This window comes from Sphaerodactylus townsendi, linkage group LG05 (genome assembly GCF_021028975.2).
Source record: "Sphaerodactylus townsendi isolate TG3544 linkage group LG05, MPM_Stown_v2.3, whole genome shotgun sequence".
Classification (NCBI taxonomy): domain Eukaryota; kingdom Metazoa; phylum Chordata; class Lepidosauria; order Squamata; family Sphaerodactylidae; genus Sphaerodactylus; species Sphaerodactylus townsendi.
The window spans coordinates 74012358-74037726 of record NC_059429.1 but is presented as its reverse complement, the minus strand read 5'-3'; the positions used below and the strand labels follow the sequence as shown (position 1 = coordinate 74037726).

The 25369-nt window shown below is 42.4% G+C and overlaps 1 protein-coding gene across 2 annotated transcripts; it reads left to right on the top strand.

Moving 5' to 3' along the window:
* Window positions 1-14: 14 nt before the first annotated feature.
* ARMH1 (armadillo like helical domain containing 1) lies at window positions 15-23317 on the top strand. 2 transcript variants are annotated; one of them, XM_048497485.1, is made up of 12 exons: window positions 15-291; window positions 11495-11719; window positions 12109-12177; window positions 13847-14013; window positions 15728-15924; window positions 18316-18400; window positions 19152-19274; window positions 19924-19996; window positions 20882-21011; window positions 21545-21622; window positions 22191-22308; window positions 22896-23317. In XM_048497485.1, exons 2-12 carry the CDS (start codon window positions 11514-11516, stop codon window positions 22952-22954), a joined length of 1305 nt encoding a protein of 434 aa, XP_048353442.1. In that variant the 5' UTR covers window positions 15-291; window positions 11495-11513; the 3' UTR covers window positions 22955-23317. The 2 variants fall into 2 exon arrangements, with proteins under 2 accessions (XP_048353442.1, XP_048353441.1); XM_048497484.1 differs by having other exon boundaries at window positions 16-291; window positions 11498-11719.
* Window positions 23318-25369: the final 2052 nt, after the last annotated feature.

The window sequence follows — 25369 nt, the reverse complement described above, 5'->3', positions numbered from 1 at the left end:
TGCCCGACGGGCAGTTCGGTGACCTCACTTCCTTAGTAACCGGAATGTTGCTTAGCAACGCAGCGACTTTTGGCATCTCCCTTCTTTCAAAAACGAACCGAACGAAGGGGAGGCCGGTTCGGAGTCGTGTAACAAACCGGAAAAGAAGTTTCCGGATCGCTCAGCGTGGAACAGAGATTAAAACAGCTGAGCCAGTCAGTGGTTTCCAGTCCCCGCGCCACGTGCCCGACTGCTGCACCTGCGACACCCCGGGCAGGTGCAGCGAGATCCCATCCGGCTCCTGCCTACCAGGTGATCGAGGCACTTTTCCCCGGGGTGAAACTGCGGTTGCCAACATCCTGGGGAGGGGAGCGGAGTGGAACGGAATTCTCAGCAAACTTTCTGAATCCTGCGCTCCGGTTACTTGGGAATGGCGGGGGCGGGGGCGGGGGCGGGGGGGGGGGTTATTGAACTTGGTGCGGCTTCTACCGGAAGTTTAGGACGAGCCGGTCATGCTTACCGGAGAGTAAACCTGGTTGAACCTGGGTCGGCCCCACCCGGTCGGTCTGGATGTGTTTCAAGTCGAGTCAAGACGCAGCCAACTTCTAGCGACCTCAGCGAGGGGCTTTCAAAGCAAGTGAGCAGCAGCAGTGATTCGCCATGGCCTTCCTCTGCAGAGCCTTCATTGGCGATTTCCCTTCCAAGTTCTGACCCTGCTCAGCTTCCGAGATCTGGCCAGATCAGACTACTACACCACTCTGTCTTCCCTCCCTTAAGTCTTATGCGGGAGGTAGATTCTCTTCATTGAGCATGGCTGAATCCCAACTAAATATAGCTTGCGTTGGTTGGACACAAGGAAATGCCATTGAGATCAGTGGGGCTGCCGCTGACTTATAGTCCCCACCCCCACCCCCTTTTTTCTTTCTTTATAAGTCACTGAAAAATGGGGGAACGGGATCAGTTCTCGGAGAGAGGTGCCTGCCTGATTATCTTTGTTAATCTAAGTCTGTAGAATGGCTATTGTTTTGGCCAGGTCCTTCGCCAAAGAGAACATCAAGCTAAAAAAGGGACCACAAGGTCAATCTGTTTTTGTTAGATGTGTTTCCATCTGCTTCTCTGACATTGGTCAAAAAAGCTCCTTTATCAAAGAAGAAGAAGAAGAAGAAGAGTTTGGATTTATATCCCCCCTTTCTCTCCTGCAGGAGACTCAAAGGGGCTGACAATCTCCTTGCACTTCCCCCCTCACAACAAACACCCTGTGAGGTAGGTGGGGCTGAGAGAGCTCCGTAGAGCTGTGACTAGCCCAAGGTCACCCAGCTGGCGTGTGTGGGAGTGTACAGGCTAATCTGAATTCCCCAGATAAGCCTCCACAGCTCAGGCGGCAGAGCTGGGAATCAAACCCGGTTCCTCCAGATTAGGTACACGAGCTCTTAACCTCCTGCGCCACTGCTGCTCCAAAGGAGTGGTGCAAAATAATAATTCCTTCAGTGAGTGAGAATTCGTTATTAAGGGTCATTGTAATGGCATAGCAGATGCACAGATTACCGTAAATCAAACTTTCTCATGAAAATGTAATAAAGGGGTTACATGGTTTTCTTCATGTGACAGGACATATGGTTGAGAATATGTGAAGGAACTGGCTTAAAAATGTATATTTTACTTGCATTCTACAATTCATATAGCAGGTGCTGTGCCTTCTGCTCATGTTTTATAAGGCTTTGCACAAATTGAGCCTGGCCCACTGGTAGATTTTTTAAACTTAAAGTAGGTAGAAGAATCAGAAAAGTAGGTAGAAGAATCATTTGATGGTTAACAGACCAATGCATGAAACCAATTAAGCAGAACATTTTGAATTGTTTTAAGCAGCAACAACAGACTACTGTAGTGCTTTATTCATTTTTAATTGGAATCATTTTAAAACTGTTCCCTGTAAGGTTTGCATAATCTTTGTATTTTAGAAATCTTAGTCAGCAAAACCCTCTGTGGCAAAATAATATATGTGACTGTGTACATAAGGAATCTAAGGCCCATTATGCAGGGAAGGTTTACCTCAGGGTTCTTCACAGTATAGTGGGCTTATAGTGGGATCTCACCTGAATAACTGACTCCCTGGGGCCACAAAATAGGGGAAAGGAGTGGGGAATTAAGTCACCCTGCTCTTCATCTGCCCTCTGGACTGCCTTTAAGTCTAAGTCTTCCTCTCTCTCGCCTTCCAGTCAGAGCACAGCCTGTTTATACTCCCTAGCCCACTTGGATCATCCCTTTTATAGCTTTCTTTCACTTCTCCCCATTCTGGTCCAGGTCCAGTCTGTTTCTCCCCAACAGAATACAAAGGTTGGGGAAGCACCCACTTTTCACTTCCCGGACTGCCAGCCCTTCCATCCTTGCCAAAGTGCTTCTTGCATATCTCCAGGGCCTCTCCAGCCCAGCATGCTCTGGCTCAACTTAGCCTCCAACCGTCACTGGGTCTCTCACCTTTCTCCTGGCCACCATGATGCTGCCAAGGGTCACCAGCTCTGTCCTGTTCTCTGCCAACTGCTGTGGCCCTATCAGGCACTTGTTTTGCCAGCCTTGGCCCTTCACAATCTTGTGGTGGCTGGCGTCATCTGTTGACATCATCTGAAGCTGTCCTACCTGGGCCTAAACTGCCTTCTCCAGTATCTTCCAACCCTTCCCTGTATCAGTGGTCAGTCTGTAGCTCGCCTGAATCCAGCCCCGGGACCTCTAGAACAAGGTGATTGGAACTTCTGTTCTCACTCAGATTTCTTTTCCTGAGGCCACCTACCTATTGGTATCTTTCACCAGCAAGCAAAGACATTTTTGTTTCATCCGAAATACCCCATAGTGACAGCTTTTGGGCCTCCTTCTAGTATTGTTTGTATATTTTTAATTTTATTTTATATTTTTATATTTTAAAAAAGCACTTTGGCTTTTTTCTGCCAAAAAATAAAGGGCACCATATCAACAGAGCTGGGGGAAAATGAATCCAAATTTGCACTTTAGCAAGTGCGGGTCCAGTTTGGTGGACCTCTAAGGAGGGTGCCTCATCCATTCTCCATTATTTTCAATGGAGAAAAATGGAGATCCATAAAATTGGACCCCCTGACCCAATCTTTACCAATTTTGGAGGTTTTTGTAAAGAGAGTAACCAGAAGCAACGCTGCAAATGTGCCCCCCTAGACTTCCATATATGGTGTAATGGAGCCAACCAAAGAGCACATTTTTGCAGGGCTTGGGGGGCTGATTTCTCATAGGGTTTAATAAACCCAAATATTTTTGAATATTTGAATAAAGCAAAAAACAAACAAACCCATATTAGTATGGAGATCCAGCTTTTAATGGATTTTCAGAAAATTGTCAGGTCTATTAAATTTTAATCCAAAAGAATACAGGAAAAAGCATTTGTGCATACCTCCAGTTTTTATGTTTGTTGCCTTGTGAATCATGACTGGGTAGAAAGGTGGCATAAAAATATTTTAAATAAACTTACTTTGGAAACAATCCCTGCCATATTGATACATAACATTTTGCTGTATAATGATTATACACTGACAAGAGGCAGGGACACAAAGCTTGCCACAAAAGCTGGACATGCTAACTGTGCATGTGCAGTAACACTTTAGTTTTGGGGGGATTTAAACCCCTTTTTTAAAAAAATTGGATTTTTCTGCAGACATGGGGGTTTCCCAAATCTACAGGAAAACTGCTAGGTTTCAATGTACCTCCTATCTGTAGATTTAGGTATCTGCAGATAGGGGGTACACTTGGGAATTAGATATATAGATTACAGGCATAGAATCTGTGCCCTAAAAAGTGTGTGTGTCAGTCTTAAATTGGCAACTTTTTTCAGACCTCTTATACCAACTCAGTCTGGAAAATGCATACTTCTTATTTCTGGGGCAGATCTGTATTTTGTCAGTGCGTTTCCTATATTTCCCCATGCTTCCTAAGCATTTGGGTTATCTTGGTAAAATAAAGTCATAGGCAGAAGGCAGATTTCCATGTGTCGCACTAAATCTGAATCAGGTACATCTTTTTTTCCTTGGGCTGTTAACTCATTGCCATTCAGAAATTAGCTATGCAGGCTGCAAACCAGCACTCATCCTTCAATAACTTCTACCTACTACACAGAAGAAAAAAGTGATGTGAATGAAAGGTACCATGGGCCTGGAATGAAGGGAGTTGATGTGTAAAGGCCCAGGGGGAAAAACCTAGAAAAAATGTTTTTCCCTGTTTTCCCCAAGGCAGTACTGGGAAAAAAATGAAATATTTTCTCTTCTGGAATGAGTGAAGATCTTTTAAAGATAAAGTGGGCATGCTATAGATATGCAACATTTCTGCATCTAGAGGCATATGAAATGTTCATGAGGGGAACAGAACATGCAGGGCATTCACTGCCTCTCAACAGTTGCATGACTTCTGCTGTCCTTTTGACCTTACATGGTTGACTTTTTCATCAGTCCCTTGAACTACTGTGACACATTTCACCCACAGACAGAACAGAAAATAGCTTGTGGCCCTTCCTTGTAGGGAGGGAGGAAAAGCTCAGTAAGAGGTGAGGCAGATACTGCACCAAAGCCTCTGCGGAAAGCTGAAAGTTTCATTGAGATCTTAGCTCTCTCTAACCAGAAAGCAAAAATTAATGCTCCAATAGCATAGGGCACATCAATTTGCAGTTTTTTCTCAAGTATTGGGTATATTTGCAATTTTGCTTGTACAAAACTAAGGCATTTCTAACTTTTAAATTCCATTAGGCATGTCAAATACTGAAATTTTCCATGCTAAGAGAGAGTGTGTGCTGTTAAATCATAACTGGCTTATGGAAACCCTATAAGGTTTTTAAGGCAAGACACATTGGGAAGTGGTTTGCCATTGCCTGCCTCTGTGTTGTGACCCTGTTAAATCCTTGGTGGTCGCCCATCCAAACTGTCACCAGGGCCAACCCTGTTTAACTTCTGAGATCTGATAAATCAGGCTAGCTTAGACTATCCAAGTCAGTTACAAATTATACATTTTACGTTGTTTGTACTGTAAAAATGGTGTAGGTTTGATAGGTCATGAATATTGCCTATATTCCAATTTTCCACGGATTCCATTTTTCTACCACCACCACCCCAAAAAGAGAAGAAAGTTTTCCTGTGGCTACAAAATTTACAGAAATGTTACATCTCTGTTCCTGCTGCACCCTTCATCCTGTTTGGGGGGTCTTTTGTCCTGCAGAACAGATATGTGTGGGATATTTATGGGCTGTAGGTTTGGAAGAGGCAGAAAAGTACAGATGCCCTAACAGAAGTACATTCTGTTAACGCAAAGATTTCACTGTTTTTTCAGGTAGGAACATTATGTGGTCATGTACCCTTCTCCCATGTAACTGCTTTTGTGTCTCAAATAGTCCAATCAGGAACCTGAAAATTATTTTTTTTAGCAGTAAGAGGTTCTCTTTGTAGAAAAGGGGGGTTTATGTCCATCACCTGCTCATGTATAGATACAGATAAGTTAATTTAGAATCAAATCTGAGATTGTTTCAGGTGGTAAAGTTCTTTTAACTAGATCAGTGTTGAGGACATAGGAGCACTTTATGGAGCTATAAATTTAACATAAATGTCTCCTATGAAAAATCACTTCTCCCAAAACGCAAATATCAGCTACAAGGCTCACAAGTAACATTTCATAAATATTCTGTAAATCAAATGAATGAGACTCATGTTTCACCTCTTTCCTCCAAAAGGCTGCTACAGCTGCTCCCCTGTCAGTGCTAATGTTTGTTATGGCTAATAACACTTTCAATCACAAGTATTTGAGGAAAATTGATTTATTTTACACCTTCTCCTCTGCTGAAAATGCTCCGCCAAGGACAAAAGCTCCTATAGACCACAGGTTGTTAATTCCCTGATGGATTCCCATGCTTCTGTCAGCATTGCTCCTTCATATGCTGCTTGAAGGATCTGATAAAAAATACACAAGATCAATAGCTCTCCCAGAAATTTAATTTAGCCTAAACTGTAGTCACTCTGAAAAAAGTTACTTCTAAACATCTGTGTCCAAGTGAAACAACTCTGAACTCTCCTGTTTATGGGACAGATACACAGATTTAGTGATTCTTATTGATATTCATAGTTTTTTCAAACTCAAAGGTGTTCAAAATAAAATGTGGCCTGAAAGGAGTTCAAAGGAAAGCAACAAACAAAGAAAATGAGAAAACCCAAGAAAAACTGTAAAAAAAGTAACCCAGTTATTGTATATGTCTCCCCTCCATCATGTTTCCCCACCACCATTTTTTTTCTGATTACAAAGAAAACTGGGTGTGTGTGTGTGTGTCTCATGAAACATTTTCTCTGTTAGAATGAGAAATATATTTAAGTCAAAGGTTTAAAATATTGTTTCATCAACTCTTTACTCTCTCTCTAATAATTTGTAAGGTAATTACAGTTCCTATGTATTGTAGACACATCCAGCTCTAAAATCTTCTTGCATACTTCAGATTCCTCTGCTGTAGCATGTAAATAAGACATAAACATGTAAGACAAAATTGTTTCAGTACAGGCATATCTTCAGTTTTCTGAAACACGTGGAGATACAAAGAAAGCTCTGAATGGAAGCATTTGAGCTTTCAGAAACTGATTTGAATCTGAGGAAAGTTAGATTTGAATCCAGAAGTGATCGAATTCTGATTCAAATTTGAGACTGACACTTGATAACAACAATGAAAATATTGGGTTGTATCCAGATGAAAGGAGTTCACCCAAGCAGATCTGAATTGCCTTTGCCTTTCCATAGCTCACCCTGAAACCCCTCTGTGGAGGGTAAGGGACTTTCAGAAACAAAATGCAACACAGCATAACAGGCTGTGGCAAGACTGAAGAGTCCAGTGAAATGACCTTCTTTTGTTCTTATGCAAGCTGAGCACAAGGCTTACTGTGCTTTCACACTTAGGCTTGTTTCTTAGAGAAGAGTTCATTATTGTAAGAAAACTCTATACTGCATGAGAAAGGCAGAGTAAAAGTTTCTAGCTATCTATCTAAGCAAGGAGGGAGAGAGATTGTAGAACACGTGTCCAGCCCTTATGGTGGAGAAAGTGGGGGGGGGGGGGAGAGAGAGAAGAGTGTAAGGAGTAAGGAACCCATGAGAGTAGTGTTGTGGGTAACAAAGGGACAGCAGTACGAGTGGACAAAGGAAAGGTCAGGGAGCATCATATCTATCCCTATACTAACTCTCTACTGCCCACCCCGTAGCTTCAAAATCTTTGTTAGCGTTAAATGACATTGCACAGTCCATTCCTTCCAACACAAAACAACAAAGAGAAGTGATTTCACCCAATTCCTCTCCACCCCTAAATGTTTTTGAGGATTCTCCAACATTAGAATTTTGGGGTGTGCAGAGGACAGCTATAAAAATAGAAGTTCCACTTGTGCAAGTTCCTTCCATTCATGTAAGCGTGGATCCAAATCAATAAGCATAAGCATTTATTGTCATTGTGCACGCACAACGAAATTTACAGCAGCTTTCCTTGATGCACACAATTTCAGACTCATACCCCATCCTCACTTTCCCCTTCCTCCACCCATCCCTACACAGCCCCAAATACATCAACACGAAGCCGCGGAGTTTAGCATAGCCACAGCTCTAGAGTAGAAGCTGTCTCTAAGCCTCTTTGTCCTAGTTTTGATAGACCTGTATCGTCTGCTGGATGGTAACAGTTCAAAAAGAGAGTGTGCTGGATGAGACGGGTCTCTCAGAATATTTTGGGCTTTCTTTAGGCTTCGGGAATTATAGAGTTCTTCCAAGGAGGGGAGAGGGCAGCCGATAATCCTCTGTGCAGTAGTGATCACCCTTTTGAGCGCCTTCCTATCTGCCACTGTGCAACTGAAGAACCATACACAGATGCAGTAGGTTAAGACACTCTCTATAGCACAGCGGTAAAAGGACACCAGGAGTTTTCCATTCAGTTGTTGTTTCCTTAAAAGTCTCAGATAGTACAGTCTTTGCTGGGCCTTCTTAACCACCGTGGCAGTTTATAGTTATTTAAATTGCATGCTGTAGATTTTATATGGCTAATTTTATCCATGACTATTATCACTCTTATTGACTCTCAAAAGCTTATACCTTGGAAATCTTGTTGAAGTATTTAAAGTGTTAATGGGCTCGAATCTTGCTCTAATATTTTTATTCTGTATGATGACAATGTGAACGAGGTGTTACTGCATACATAAATATTATTCGAACATTTAACTCAGTATTAAGATTATCAATCTCTATTAGCACTGTCTGGCTTATGATATGTACACTAGGGTGTGCCCCATTTTTTAAATTTGGTTTTACTAAACCTGAATTTTTTTAAAAAAAGTCCAATAAAATTCAAATCCACATACAGATATGGTTGTTAAACCCAAGGGAAATCTTTGTGGGGCTCTTAGGGTGGCAGTGGTGGTTTTTAAGGTATAGCCACCAAATCTGCAGCTTAGCTTCAGGTTGCTCTCCTTAGGTCCAATTTCATGGGCCCCAAAGTGGTGGCATCCGCTTGTTATTTCCAGTGGAGAAAAATGGGCCTCCATAAAACTGGACCCCCTGACCCACTCTTCACCAAACTTGAGGGTTCTTGGAAGGAGAATGACCAGCAGCTAAATTGCAGATTTGGTGCCTCTATTTCAACCCGCATGCAACAGAGCCCCGCAAGAATTTCCTAACAGTCTCCTTATGCTTAGAAGAATTTATCTCTGATTCTCAGTTTAGACATAGCTCAATGTTGTGTCAATGGGGGGTCTTTGTGGCAGTCTGGGACACTGTTTTTTACAATCGAGACATCAAATTTGCAACATAGCTGCTAATGAATCTCCTTATACAAACCCTTGAGTTTGGTGAAGAATGGGTAGGGGATCCTATTCTATGGGTTTGCATTTGGGAGTTCATAACACTGGAACCCATAGGACTCCATTTTTCCCCTAGCACAGTGATGGCGAACCTATGGCACGTGTGCCAGAGGTGGCACTCAGAGCCCTGTTTGTGGGCACATGCGCCATTGTCCCAGTTTGGGCACTCAGCAGTGGCATAGCACCAAGGGGATGAGGGGTATGCAACGCACTGGGCACGCGCCCCTGCAGGGGCGTGGTGAGAGCGTTCTGGAGGCACGGCGGGGGTATTTCAGGCGGTTCCAGGGGTATTCCAGGTCAGGGAGGGGGCGGACGGAGTGTGGCAGGGGCACAGGGCACACGCGTGCCCCAGACGCAGTTTCCCCTTGCTCCACCCCGGCACTCGGTCTCTAAAAGGTTCGCCATCACTGCCCTAGCATAAATGGACCTGAAAATCGGGTGTGTGTGAAAATCAGCATTTGGGGGTGGGGGGTGTTGCCTTTTTGGCTTCATTCTGCTTTTTTTGTTCAACATATCCACATTCACACACCTCAACTAACCCCATCTCTCTCCTTACTGACAAAAATTAAGGCTTGAACACCAGCAATACTATTATGGTACTATTGTGGTTGTCTAGCAGCAGCCAGAGGGTATTCATTTCTTAAAACTGTAGGTGTTGCATTTTTTAAAGCTGTAGGTGATGTGGGGTGGTGGTGTCCAATGTATTGTTTTACAAAATTTCAGATTTTTCTGCAAACCTGGGACTTTTCTCAGGCTTGTGGAATGATCTGTCTGGTCTGACCATGGCTCCGGTTTCTGAGTTTAAGCATCCACATATTTGGCTATGTTGAGAATTAGATGTGTACTTGTTTCACCTACATTTTGCAAATTATGCATTATCTTAACATGTAAAGTAAAAGGGTTATTTTCCATAATCACTCAATATACAACTGGGTCTCTAAATTAAAAAAAACCACTAATTCATAAGCATCATGACCCATTTTATTAAAATGTGTGTGGCTTGTTGGCACATTTTGAACATTTGTGGTGGAACTGCCCTAAAACGAGTTCTTATACCAATTCAATTATATAAAGTAGCTTCATCATCAGTTATAGCATGCCAGAGATAACATATGGGTGGAAGGCATCTTGGGATTTGGAGCTCCCAAAATTCAACATACTTTGAGCACATACTTGGTATGTCATTTATCAACTCTTATTAAATCATCCTGATCTTGTTGGTACTTTTTAATTTTCCTAAGTGGATTAATAGGAACATAACTAAAACACTTTCATAAGAGATATTGAGAGATCTTTTCCAAGGCATCTAAGAGGAAAAGAAACATCAAATGCAAGCTGCTCCAGGATAGATTGGAACTAGGTGTCTGAAATCCTGCAAAATTTGCTGGTGTTTAGAAGAAACTGCTGAGCAAAGCTGGGAAATCTTTGTTTGAGACTTTAATGTAGAAACTGAATAAATGTATCAGGAACTCAATCATGTGCTGGGGACTGAATTAAATGGCCCTTTTAAAATGTATGATAAATATTCTATTTATTCATGCACAAATAGTAATGCTTAATTGTTTTTGCCAAAGTGTGTTGAGTATAGTAATTATTAGAAGAAACTTCCTCTCCTGAGCTATTTATGGAATAGCTAGAAAGTCTGTGGTATTTCCCAATTTACTAGACAGGTAGCCCAATCGGGGTGGAAGTCCTCCTCTGGAGTCAGCTCACCTCTGCACCTGTGAAATGTCCTTTCTGCTGGCACAAGAGACAGATACGCTGGTGGGGAGACAACTTGCATGGTGCCTGATCCGGAAGCTGGCTCCATTGCCCAGACCTGCTAGTGTAAAACACTGTGCTGGTGTGGGCAGGCTGGGGGGCAGGGCTGACATTAATCAGCCTCTAGAGCAGTGCTGGCGAACCTTTTTGAGACCGAGTGCCCAAATTGCAACCCAAAACCCACTTATGTATCGCAAAGTGCCAACATGGCAATCTAATTTGAATACTGAGGTTTTAGTTTAGAAAAAACGGTTGGCTCAGAGGTGTGCGTTACTCGGGAGCAAGCTTGGTGGTAGTTGGTGGCTTTGCTTTGAAGCAACCGTGCAACTCTTCCAACAGGTGAATCACGAGGGTTTACTCAGGGTTTACTCAGAAGCAAGCCCCATTGCCAGCAACCGAGCTTACTCCCAGGTAAAGGATCGTGCTTTAGTTCTTCACATGAAAATCAGTGGGGTTTAACAGCGCTTAACAGGGTTACTTACACTGCTTCCCCAAAACTAGGTCTTAGGATTAATGCTAATAATCGAGCCCAGCGGCCCAGGGCAGCCTAGATGTTGGGGGGCACTCTATTTGTGTGTGCCCACAGAGAGGGCTCTGAGTGCCACCTCTGGCACCTGTGCCATAGGTTCGCCACCACTGCTCTAGAGCCTGGTAGGCCTCCTTAACGCTATTAGAGCTGCTGGTGCAGATATGCCATGAAATCATGGTGCATCTCTACTCCCTGCTGTGGGGGATTTTCACTTTAAAAAACTTTTTAGGGCTTCCCTCAATGCAGAAAAGCTCTCTGGAGGAGGCGGAGAAGCACTGGAGTGCTGCCGTCCTCATCTGCCTGACAGTTCTGGATTGGGCTGCAAAACTATTATCTGAAATGTCTTCTCTTTCTCCAGTAGAAGGGCACTCCTAGTCATGAGTTCCATAAAGGAGCAGGCAGCCATCAGCAGATTAATAAGCTTCCTGCAAGAGTGGGACAGTGCCAACAAATTTACCCGACGTCGTATTTTAGACAATTTCATCCTGACAAGCCATGACAAGACTGGACCAGAACTGGAGGTAGAATTCTCTCAAGGAGCCAGTTTGTTCCTGGCCCGCATAACTGCCTGGCTGAGGCTGACGTATCCAGTTTGATGGAGAGCTGTTGTAAAAGTAGAACAAGGAAAAAGTAGAAATGGGAGTAAGCATTTTCCTATGAATATTACCAAGGTGTCTACATTGCCAAAATGAGCAAAATTTTGAAAAGTGTAGTCCAGCCAGCAATTCTGCACCATCCATATTAGCAGAATTTGCAAATCGTAAACAGAAGTTGTCCTCTAAAGTTCACAAGCATATCTCACAAGATCTGTATCGCATACACCAGCTTTCTTCATGATGGGGCCTGAGCTATCAGGAAAAAAGTGGGCATATAAATATTTTAAATAAATATGGAAACTCAGTTCCTGCAAACAGTTGGGGTGTTGATATCACACAATCTTTTTACATTGAAACCTTAACAAACTCATAATAGTTACATGTATGGAACCTGTTTAGTGCAACAGTTGAAGTCCATTGGCATCTTCCTATCAGCTGCAAGTGGGTAAGTAAAAGTAAAAAAAAGTAAGTAAAAAAAGTAAGTAAAAGTGGGTAAGTAAAAAATGGCTACCAATCTTGATCCTCTTTGATCTGAGTTTGCAAATGCCTTAGCATACCAGGTGCTCGGGAGCAGCAGCAGCAGCAGGCCATTGCTTTCACATCCTGCATGTGAGCTTCCAAAGGCACCTGGTGGGCCACTGCGAGTAGCAGAGTGCTGGACTAGATGGGCTCTGATCTGATCCAGCAGGCTCTTTCTTATGTTCATGGCACCACTCCCATGTTAGCTGAGATCCTGATATCTTTACCATATTATAACAGAGAAAGAAAGGCTCAGAGACTGTTCTTTGGTGACTTAGGCCATTTTTGCATGATTAAAATATCCTGAGGTGAACATGGAAAATATCCCTGTGCATCTGGGAATTCCACACGGTTCCCGAAGCTGCATAGGGTCTGTACTGGTGTTGCACTGCCATTTTCCCTTTTCCCTGCGACTTTCAAAAACTACCAAATTTGCCGTTCTTTTGAAATGCCCCTATGTGACTCTGCTGCTATGCAAACACCACGGGAGCAGAACCAAGGCTATTTTTCCCACCTTGCTGCTCTGGCCCACCTCACCAATCAACAGACACTGGATGTTTGACAGAATCACTGCCCTCCTGCTCGTTGTGCCTGCACACATCCCCTTTTCTGTCTAAAATCCACATTTCCCCCCTCTGTTTTTTCCCACTGCAATCAAAGCCTGATCAATACAGAAGAAGTTTTGGGTTCAAAGTCATTTAAAATTAAACTAGTGAAAGGGAGTGGGGGAGAATCAGCCAATCAGAATGTGGCAAACGGAGGTTGTCCATGCATGAATTGAAGAGACTGCGGAAGAGATTGCGTAGCAAATGGAAACAGATGTGGACTAGTGCAGAAACAACTGGGGCATTACGTCTGGGTCCTACCTCGACTCCTTGGAAGCACTGGAGGGTCGTGCGGAAGGAGAAACTGTGACACGATATGTATGATCCAGGTTCTACCCCAGTATATTTTTACCATGCCAAAACAGCCCTAGTTATATTATCATTAGGACTGATAAGAATCGGAAGCTGTACCTTTGAAAGCCATTATCTAAATACAATCCCTTTTCTCAAGTTTCCATGAATCCATGTTTTTCTTTAAAGTATTTCAGCAGTTCAAGCTGCATTCACATAAACAGTATATTGGAGGTTTAAGTGCAGAAAACAAGAGAAGTACTAGTCAATCATTTTACAGTGATTTTTCAAAAAATTAAGCTCCCCATCATGCAACATTCACACTAGCATAGCTGCTGGGGGAGGGAAAAGAGAATGAAACTATTCTAGTAAGGACCACATCTCTGGGTCAACAAACCATTTCTCTAGACTTCCTGGTTGCAATGTCAGGAGGTATCAGTTGAATTCTGGAGTACATACATCCAGTGTCTGGTAAGGAAAGTAATGGCCTGTGTTGCTGTCCTATGTAATAAGACTGAAATTATTAATTTAAAATTGTGCAAAGTAGAAATATCTGTAGGAGGACTAAAGAGTAAAATCTTTTCTTGGCACCCCATCTACCTCTGTTTCCTCCAGATCACGTGAACAGAATGGTGATTAATATGTGTTAATAACTAAAGTCATGTCATGTGATCTTATCTACTCTCCAAATCTTTGCAGCCAGCGATACCTCATCGAATTCTTAGAGGTTGGTGGCATCCTTACACTGCTGGAAATACTTGGGCTCAAGCAACTGAAGGAGGAGGCCAAAAGGGAATCCATAATGCTTCTTCAGATAGTAGCAAGTTCTGGCCGGAGCTTCAAAGAGCTTATTTGTGAAAGCTATGGTAGGCAGATTGCGACAAATGAGATATATACTGATGTTTAAGTGAAGCAGTTCTCTGGTTTTCTCACAGAAATATGCTTATTTTTTCACATATCAATGAATTCTGTTGATGGAGAAGAGTGGTTTTCTTCTTGTGTATCGTTCAGTATCTCATCTGGGTTCCACCTTTCACTGATCCTACTTCCATTGATAAAAGAGGATGAAAGATTTGGAGCGTCACAAGAACCTGACTTCAAAGAACAGCAATTTTTTTTCATTGCTGTGAGCCATGATGTTTGTACCAGTAAAATAGGCTGAACAATAGTTCCCTTCCAAAATGATTGCACACATTACTTTAAGGTTTCCATTTTGGAGAAGAATGAAATATTCTATCTTAGGTAGTTTATTCAATATTAGCTAAATCTGGAAAACCAGAGCCAAAATTTCTGTAATGTAAAGAATAAAATTGTTCTACCTTATATTAGTCACTGATATTTGCTGAGAACATTTATTTATTGCCCATTGAAAAGACATATCAGCACATTACTAAGAGAAATCCACATGTGGAATCAGGCTTCTGCTTGTTCTGCCAGTGAGGATTTAGATTTACACCTGGATTTATATAGATATATTCATGACAGTGCTCATCCACCTTCATCAAACTAACTAGCTGGATGTGTCTTTTGATTCAGACAGATATGTATCCAAATCACAGTTTGCTAGTTAATGCATGCAACAAACTGTATGTGACTAGAGTTTGATTAGGATCATCCTGCATATATTTTGCAGCCCACTCCTCAATGTTTATTAAAAAAATAAATTCCACTGATTTAAATGGACTAATTCCCATGTAAGTGTACATAGCACATGGAAATGGATTGCAGCTTTAAGCATGGACACTATCAAAAGCAAACCCTGTTGAAACAAGAACATGAAAATAAAATAGTGGAATAAGGTGAAGAAGCAGCTTCCCTGCCCCTGAAATTAAATTAAAAATATGTTCAGATAAACTCATTCTGAGATACAACTTTACTCAGTTTTGGGCTGCCATTACAAAATCTATGACTGCATATGGAAGCATGTTGTAAACAGAATTCACTTGGAGATTGCTTTACTCTAAATCTTTCCACGCAGCCAAGGGTAGAAGCAATCAAATGATGTGCAATGCGCTATTTAGCCATTACTTTTAATATTAAACTGGATGGTATCAGGTGAACACATCCAGACACCAGCATTACAAATGTGGTGATAGCCTTTCTTCAGATGATATGTATGTCACTCCCCTCAAACCACAGAGAGCCTTTGAGAGTCAAATGGTGGCCGGGGAGAGAGAAAAAAACAAGGGAGGTGGGGGATATTGGCCTATTTAAGATCCTAGGAGCTTGGAGGAGATTGATGCACAAAAAGATTTTTCAGTCATTTATACACATATGTGATTTGACATAGATCCCAATTTATTGAAGTGAATCTAGAAATTTAGAACTTCTTACATTCATGGAATTTGTAATTGGCAAGAGAGGCTGTTGCAAACTTGGAAGGTAAACAGGAGGGGAATTTTGATGGAGTAGTATCCTTATCCAGCTTGACTTTTCTAGAATATATTCTTTTCTAGCAAGTCTGTGTATCCCAGAATATTTAATATGTGTCATGGCTATTTATAGAATATTTGTACTAAAACTTCCACATTATTGAATGTGTTAGAAGGTAGTAGTTCAAAAATGTTTTTTTCTATACAGGTGTGCGGTCAATTGCAGAGTTTATGGCCACTTCTAAATCAGAAGAAACTCAAGAACAAGTGCAGATTCTTCTGGATAACTTAGGCCATGGCAACCCGAAGTATCAGAATCAGGTGTACAAAGGCCTAATTGCTCTTCTAAAGTGCACTTCTCCCAAAGCCCAGCAACTGTCTTTACAAACACTCAGGATAATACAGGTCAGCAAAAGAAAATGGGCAAGAGATGAAAGTTAGAGGTGCAACCTCAGTTTTGTTCATTGTTTTGGAATATCTGGTTTCTTGCCCAAATCAATTGTGCTAGTTCATTTTATGAGATGGGTTGAACAGTTATTACCAAGGACAGCCAAGGGATAAGTTTCAGATGTACCCAAACCTCTTGGTCTGCCGGACTCTGGGAATGAATAACAGAACACTCCATAGCTGCATTGTGGCTTGTATTGCCTTGTTCTCAACACTTGGTGATGCAACAAGAGATAGATGGGTTGTACAACCAAAGTCAATGGATCATGAATTATTTGCAGAAGAAATGGTTAGCAGTGAAAACGACTGAGTACATTTTACTCACCAAAAAAGATCAGTTCAACAAATAGTTTACACAATATACAAAAGTGGCTAGCAACGCAAGCTTAGTTCCACTTTTCAAAGATCAGTTCAACTTTGAAAATACCACAAGCCTCTGAAGACATGCTCAGAGGTAGTAATATACCAGAAACTGCGGCTTGTAGGTTTTCTATACCACATAAGGGATTCTTATATATTTCATTAGTATTGAAAAAGCTGACTGAGTTTGCAACTCTCTTGATTATTTATTTATTGAATTTATAGGCTGCCTCATCCCCGAAGGGCTCAAGGCGGTTCACAACACAGCTGTTTCCAACAGCAGATTGATACAGCATAAAAGTTAACCCATTAAAACTCAGCAGCAATTAATAACAATAAATTAAAACAAGATTGTGTAGAACACATATACACAGGCGCCTGATCTAAAGGCCAAAGAAAAAAGAAAAAGAAAGAAAGAGAGAAGGGGAGGAGATAGGCAGGGCCCAAGATGGAATTAGGGCCCAACCAGGATGGTCCAGACAGGCAGCTTTGATTTCAGTTTCAGTGGGGGGCAGCGGAACCGTGGCTGGCCCCTCCAAAAGCCCGGTGGAATAGCTCTGTCTTACAGGCCCTGTGGAACTCGCCAAGGTCCCGCAGGGCCCGGACAGCTGGAGGTAGAGCATTCCACCAGGCAGGGGCCAGAGCGGTAAAGGCCCTGGCCTGGGTCGAGGCCAGCTGCATCCTCGCAGGGCCTGGGATCACCAGTAGTTCTGCCGCCATTGATTGTAGCGGCCTATGTGGGACATAAGGGGTGATGCGGTCCCATAGGTATGTGGGCCCCATGCCGCGTAAGGCCTTAAAGGTCAAACGATCTGGAACTCCACCGGAAGCCAGTGCAGGCGGCGCAGCACAGGGGTGATATGATCTGAATACTCACCACCTGTCAAAAGCCGGGCCGCCGCATTCTGGACCAGTAGTTACACTCCTCTAGCACCATTGAAGTCTATTTATTTAAAATATTTTTATGCTGCTATTTCATCAGCATAATAGGGCCTCCAAGGGGGCAAATAATCAGAAACATTACTTTTACTTTATTTTACTTTATTTTATCTGGCCCTCCCGTGGGTCTCAGGGTTCAAGGCAGCTCACAACAATTCTGTAATCAAATCAGCTTCAAAATACTAAAAATGAAACAAATACAAACAGGAAAGAAGGAATGCCAAACAGAACTGAAAAGCATTCACCTGTTGGCAATAAATGATTCACCTTTTGGCAAAAGATGATAAAGGAGTGTATTGTCGAAGGCTTTCACGGCTGGATTCAACTGGTTGTGGTGGGTTTTCCAGGTTGTATGGCTGTGGTCTGGTAGAGCTTGTTCCTAATGTTTTGCCTGCTCTGTGGCTGGCATCCTCAGAGATGTATCACAGAGGGAAGTCTGTGATACACCTCTGAATATGCCAGCCACAGATGCAGGTGAAGCGTTAAGAACAAATCCTACCAGACCACAGCCACACAGCCCGGAAAACCCACCACAACCATGGTAAAGGAGGCCTCCCTGGCCCCTGTGCTTAGGGTTTCACTGTAAGTGACCTTGACTTCTCAAATATGACTTACTACCTCTTCTACCACAAACATTGTCTTGGATGTGAAAATTCTGGTTCAAATCCCGGTTTATTGTCTGCAGATTTGCTGAGTGGTCTGACATATCACTAGCTTGCAGGCCACAGAAGATGTCAATGTGAAGGAGGGGCTATTTTGCTAGTTCTCCCCTTCTGTGTTACACAGTCCTAAGTACATTTTAGTTGATGAGTTAGAAGGCTGTTAACTCAGTTTAGAATGCACTGTCACAATCTGATCTCCAAGGCAATTATATATATTGTTACCTACTGGACATGCTGGTACTGAATATTTTATAGCCCAGGCCATTTTGTGATCTTTTGGTTCTAGTCTATATTTTTCAAGCTAGCTCCGCAAGTATTGAAAGAACACCTATTTCTTGTATAAAGTGGCAAAAGTCTAGAAAATAATACCTCCTTGGTCCTTCACCAGACAATTGTGGTAAAAGCCCATCCAAGCATTGTGGAATCTGTGCTGGGTGTGCTTCGATCTGTTCATCTGGAGGTACAATATGAAGGTAGGATTGCTCTGCTAAATTCTCTTTTATAAACCTCATAATAATGTATGTGTAATCCTGAGAAATCACATATGATCTGAAACGCACACTGGGTCAAATGTAGCATTATTTGTAAAAGGTTGCAACTCAGTAGTAGAGCATATGCTTTGCCAGCATAAAGTTTCAGGTTCAATCCCAGTTAAAGGTAATAGGTATTGGGAACCATATGTGCAAGTTTGCCTGGGACTATGGAATGCCCTTATTAGTGAGAATATATATATATATACACAGACATATATAAACACAGACTAGTCTCTGTTCCTATCTCTCGGAAAGACTATAAGGGTGCAAACTAACCTTGTATGGGAAAGTGTAATGTCCTCGTAATTCTATCAGACAATTTACAATGAAGTAAATGTGATTTTTCGGGGAAAGAGTATCAGAACATTTTTTTCCATTGGACTTTCAGTGTTCTCAGGGCTGCAACCTTAGTGGTCTTCAAGGGCAGCTGATTTTTAACAATTTTAGGACAGTAGCCTATCCTGTCCACTGTCCCAGAGTTAACAGGTGGTGAAACAATATGATATCCTTTGTAATACGTAGGGTGATTCCTGAACCACTAAAACCAGTATACCAGTGCCATATGGAGCAAGGATTACTGTAGCATTCAAAGTCCCCAACAAAAAGAGACAATAGAACAAACAAGAAATTCCTGGCTGTTTTACTCTAAAGCAGGAGATGGTACTTACATTGCAATCTTCCTTCTCGCTAGCAATTCAGCTGATCAGAGACCTTATGGCCTATGATCTTCAACCAGAACTGCTGAAAGGACTGGTTTCATTGTTAAAGCCATCAAGGCCGGAAACTGCCAAGATACAGGCAAGAATCCTAGAAGGTAAAATCTCCAGACTTTGGGCCTGTCAGTGGCGTCTTATTCACTTCTTCTTCTGAACATCATGGCTGGATTATATTCCTAAAGTATGCTAGAAAGAATGGATCCTTCCCTACCCAAATAAGATTCCCAGTACATCCTTGGTATCCTTACTCAAAAATTGTTTCTCTTCACTCCTGTTCACCTTATTTCCCTACTCTCAAGTCTTGATGCTTCTCTCAAGTTCCAAGTTCGCACAAAGTGGGACTGTGGGGTTGATGAATGATGACCCCATGCTGATGATAAACCTGTTCTTTAACACTAGTTTGTGAGAACTTAGAGCAGAGAACATAGCTTGAATATTATTCAAAAGGAAACATCCAAACCAAAATTTCCTGCTTATTGGTTAGGTAAGCAAAGAATTCCACAGCTCTAGTTGACTTGGACAACTGCAGCAGAAAGAGGTAGTTAAGCCTGAAGTGGGGGTGGGGTGGGGGTTAAGCACTGTAACTGGAAAGTGTTGCTTCTCCAGTGTAGAAGTAAAATGGTTTTTTGTTTGTTTAGCAAAACTTGCCTTTGGTCTCTGCCCTGTGTTTTAGTTCAAAAGCTTATACTTAAGACAGTTGTGTGTGACAGTTTTGGACTTCTACATTGTTGACTTTCTTACATTCAGAATCAGGAGCGTTGCATCTCATCGAGTCCTTGCCAGTGTATATTCAGCAAGCTGCTGCAGCCAAAACCATTGGGTAAGAGATTATGATCTATGGCTTGATCAGTTGTCAAGCCATAGCATTGGCTTGTGGAGCATTGATAGTTTAGCTTGGGGTTGGCAGCGAATTCAAGCAATACTGCAGTTAATGCCTCTTATGAAACTCCAACCAGATGAAAGTCTAGACAGGAGTAAAATGCATACTCCTTTCACTGTTGCTCAGAGGGAAGCAGCCAAACATTTATTTTGACAGCTGAATTGTGAACTTTAATAAGCAGAAGCCTTCTTATTGATAGTATATCACAAAAATAGCCAATAAAATATGATTAAGGCATGTATTTTCAATCTGCTAAATTTTTTGTTCTTGTTCTCAGAGTGGTATTTTAGCCTCATACCAGTCCTTTGAGGAAGGTCAAGCTGAAAGTGATGTGTCAAAAGCCAGCTAATAAGCAGATGTTTGAATAGGGGTTTTCCGCATCTATATGCTATAAACACCAAGTGCCTGTCACTTTAATTCCTCCTTTCTTCATTAGAGCACTTGAGGTAGCTGGTAAAGATTTAAAAAATCTTGATCACATAGCCACTGAATTGCAAAGCAGCCTCTGTGCCCCACCCTAGAAGTGAAGTCAGTGACTTCCTCCTCAAGCCCTACGATTTTGCTATACCTGGTGGGCACCTCTTTGGCTTGGACTGTCCCTGGCTATCCCATTTTCTTAAGGCTTTGTCCTTTTAACAACTGCAATGCAGGCAGAAATTTAACAGGGTGATAGTTGTATCTACTGACTACTTGTTAGTCAGCTGTTGAAGACCACAAAACAACCCTGAAATCACCTGTCCTGTAAATACTTGGGATGTTGCTTCTGTCCTAGAATGTCTTTCTTGCCTCTTTCTCATGCCAATCTTATCAAAACTCACCAAGCAGCATTTTAGCCCAAGACTCCATCAGAGTGGCTGAAGATCTGATCTACTTGAATGTGGTACATGGCCTCATGTTCGCCATGGGCAACAAGGATCACACCAACTGCCAGAGACAAGCCAGCATCACACTAGAGGCAAGTGCTTTGGGGGTATAGGAATGTGTATGTGGACCTACTTGTAGTGACTACAAGCCCTTCAGTTACAGGACTGCAGCTGTGGGAGAATTTGACTGGGTGCGATTAGCAAAAGTTGGAGAGTAAAGTCAGAAGGAAGTAGATTGAAAGTAGATTAGAGCACATAGATCAGAAGCAATGTTATGCTATGGAGGAAGTAACAGGGTAGTGCTGAATTTTTCTAAGCCTGATTTGGGGATGCACAGTTTGTCACAGAGAGCAGAAACTGTCTCTGCCTTAGGCCAGCTATACTTATCTGAATATCTCAGCCTTCATAATTTTGGAGTTCTCACTTGAAAAACTGGTTGAGATTGGAATGGCTCAAGTACATCCCCCAGCTCTCTTGAAGGCTGTGGTAGAAGTGAGATGAAGAGAACAGTATTAGGAATACTAATGAGCAGGTAGACTGAGAACTTTTGGTTTCTTTCCCCTTCAGTGGCACATGAGAACAACTATACTCTTTTCTTTTGATTCACTATAACATTTCATTGCAGTATTTTGTCAAGACGTTCCTACTGGTGGAAAGCAAAGTCCATCAGGCCATGGGAGATAAATTGTTTCAGCTGTTCATGGTATGTGTTTTATGTCCTCTGTACTCCACTTGCCTTTCATGTTATTCTGAGACACAAAAGATAGGTTTTACTTTTCAAGAGCAACAATTAAAATCAAAGTAATTTACCCCCAAATACTAGTCATTCAGAAACAAAACAAGAAACCAGCAAGGTAAAACAAGAAACAGACCAAGTCAGTGATTATAGAGTAATTGTGCCTGGACTTGGGCCAGTCACTGTTTGAGATTAAAGTGCAGGAGGGGAAAGTGATGTTGCAAGGCACTTCTGGATCAATTGGTAAGAAAAGTGGGGACAAATATCTCCTGGGAACAGGCATGATTGGCTAACATGGAGGAAGCTCACTACTACAGAATAGGTCTTAGATTAGGACTCATTGTGTTAAATTCATTAGTGTGAGCCAGTCATTCAGTTGTTTCTAATGATCTGTGTATTGTCACTAGGATTTGGAACTAAAAGTATTTTAACGGACTGGATCAAAGAAACTGTCAAGAATCTCCCTCTTACCTTCAAACCTAATCGCAAAAGCTCATTCCATTTTAATTAAACTGCTATTTCCTTCTCTCACTAGAAAGATGCAGCAAACTTGTACCTGAACCTGAATGCTGTGCAGGCAGATATCCTGGTCACCAATATTGTTAACATGCCAGCAGAACTAATTTCTATTGCAAACATGAAGTTCCCGCAAGGTGTGTGATTACAGCTATGGACAAACCCAACAGCAGGCTTTTTGATGCCAGGAGATCTGAAAATAAGAACAGTGGGGTGGTTTCACACAGTGCTTTTCTGCAAAAGTGGTGGAAAAGGCTGGTCTAGGTCCAGTCTGTTACAAGAAGCCATTCGGTTTAAGTCAAGCAGGTCTGCCACAAAAGAAGAAATCTGCAGTCACATTTTTATTCATATTACTGCAGTTCAGTAACAAAATGTCAAACCATTTCAGAGCTGGATGGGCAATGGCTTCATCCCAGAGCAAAATCAGTCAACCAGGAGTAGAATACCAACATGAGTTAGTGCCATGGCTCGAGAAACTCGTCCATGGCAATCTTTTTTAACCATCCAGTTTCCACAGCAAGTACTAATGCACAAAGTGCTTTGCAGCTCTTACCTTTATTCCCTCAATACTACAGTTCTTTAAGGCTGAGTACAGAGATCTGTAAAATGCAACACTTCGCGGTTCATGTTTGTGCACTTGACCATTGTTTAGGACACTTGCTGCTAAAGCTATAGATCTGCATGCACGTCTTGATTCACGATTCTTTTTTATACTTCTTTCTAGAGGAACAATCTGAAACTGAAACGGAATTGCAGACTGAAGATAGAAATGAGTCTCCTTAACTTCCTCAAATATTGAGCTCTCTTGTCTATGTTATTCTTCCAGTTTTTCATATGACCCTTCTAGTGTATGCCCATTTGTCAGGCCCTTCTTCCCACTCAGGGAATAGATCAAGGTGTACAACTGCAATGCAGACTATACTTGACGAACTTCTTTCATGTTGAATAACTCAAATACTCAGAAGAGTTCTTGTTTTGGTTACTAATTAAAATATATTAACTGGATAAAGCTTTCTGGCATCATACCTTTAAAAGGAGCATCATCCAGTGAGGCTTTCAGAACAATGGAAGATTTCCTGCAACAAAGACATTTTATTCCAGGTACTTTGGAATATAATAAACAAGTTTCTTATTGCATCCCCAAAACTGATGTCTGACTATAATGAATGGCTGTATTTTTAATACAGAGGCTCTGCAGAGGAGAAATATTGGCTGATAGAACAAGATAGGATTGGTTGTGGTGGGTTTTCCAGGCTGTGTGGCCATGGTCTGGTGGATCTTGTTCCTAACATTTCGCCTGCATCTGTGGCTGGCATCTTCAGAGGTGTATCTCAGAGGGAAGTCCGTTACACACTGTGTCCAGATAGGATTGGTTTTTAAGGAGAGCAGTGCTGTAGCACACAGAACCCACAATGTTCAGTAGCAGTATAAAAATGGGAAGAATGGAAATTTAGCCAAGATTTTTCAGGATGGGTTGTGCTCATTTCCTCCCTTACAATATGCATGCTTCCCTCATACTGCTTCCCCTTTATGCTCATGCACACATGCTCCATCTTATGATCTTATTTTCTAAGGCAGAGGTGTACCAGGGGGAAATGGAGCCCAGAGCAACACCTGCTCTGAGCACACCCCCTTAACTTTGTAAGCCGTGGGCCAGGCTGGGAGCCTGCTGCGGACCCATGAGGCAGGCATGGCTTCCAATGCAGATGTTGGGGGGGGGGGCTCCCTGCAGGCCGGCTCCTACCCTCTCCATGGAGGCTGGGGAGGGTAGGGCCCAGCGGCAGCTGGTTTCTGCCTTCCAGGGGCTGGCCTGCCACCACAGCGCTTGCCTGGGCTGCCTGCTGCTGGGCCAGGAGCCAACCTGCAGGGAGGCCGGGGCTTGGTGGTGGGCAGCTTGGACTGGCATTGTGGTGGTAGGCTGACTCCTGCCCTCCCCAGGGGGTGGAGGTTGAGCCGGTCTACTGCCATGGCGAGTAGCTTGGCTGACGAGGAGTGCCCTGGCACACAAGGAGCAGGTTGCTGCTCCACAGGAGAAGTCTGGGGACCAGGCTGGTGCCCCCCACATGACAAAATGCCATGCGCCCAGGGACATGGGATACCCCTGCTCTAAGGTGCACTTACTGGTACTTTCCTTCTTTATCACATATTCCCTTCTCTGTGACCCAGCAGACAGGAATATGTGTTTTATAAACTATCATTTCTGACCTAAACACCTTTTTTGGAGTAGAAGCAATGGTAGCATAAAAAAGGTGAGCAAATGAAGTTTTCCAGCAATTAAAATAGATCGCACCCACCTGGTAAGTATCTGACAAAGGGAATTTTGACTCAAAAGCTTAAACCCTGAAACTCTCGTTGGTCTCTAAGGTGCTTGTGGACTCAAATCTGTCATGCACACACCGAGGAACACAAAAGAGAGCTATTCCAAACATATATACAGCTTAATTATGTGTGGGGTAGGTGGGATGGTGAGCAGAGAACTAAAATTGCACTTTACTTAAAATGTACCAGGAATGCTTTTCTGCTATTTTTAATAGCTGATAGGCTACAGGAGTAATCTATGCACTCTTGAGCCCCAGTTACAGCCCTGCACTTTTATGTGCATAACCTCACCTCTTTCACTGACCTCACATGGAACAGCTTGATTGGACCAGTGTATATCAGTTCTGAGTAGTAACTTCCTTCTTCCTATTGCTTTCATTCCAGCAGGAAGCTAAATTGAATCCTCCTTTAGAAGCTCAATTCCCTGCTATTATTAGCCCCATAAGGGGCAGAGTAAAGGCAGAGAAAGGACCACAGGAACTTTTAGAGTTAAAAAGGATGAGTAAAAATAGAAACGGCTGCGTCTAATGTTGGTTAGAGGATCACTATACCTTTTACACTTGCCACAAGACAGTTGCTGAGAACAGGCTCCTTATGGAAAGTTATCTCTAGCTGTAACATTAAAAAGTGTGAGATCTGGGAGATCCAGTTTCAAATCTCTACTGTGCCATACTGGGCCAGTCAGACAGTCTAAGGTCCGCTACCTCATAGTGTGGCTGTGAAGATAAAATGGAAGAGAGGAAAGCTATATAAACTGTTTTGGGCCCTCACTGGGGAGAAAGTTGATAAATGAAGTAAAATAAATGTTACAACCTCATAAAGATTAGCTTCAGCTTTTCTGCAGGTCATTTGGAGACTGGCACAAAAATTCAGGATCCT

Excerpts from the sequence above, each read along its gene's own strand:
- ARMH1 (XM_048497485.1), top strand. The coding sequence starts at position 11,514 with ATGAGTTCCATAAAGGAGCAGGCAGCCATCAGCAGATTAATAAGCTTC. Across the intron at positions 14,014-15,727 it reads GCTTATTTGTGAAAGCTATG|GTGTGCGGTCAATTGCAGAG; the intron begins GTAGGCAGATTG and ends TTTTCTATACAG. Across the intron at positions 21,623-22,190 it reads AATTGTTTCAGCTGTTCATG|AAAGATGCAGCAAACTTGTA; the intron begins GTATGTGTTTTA and ends TTCTCTCACTAG.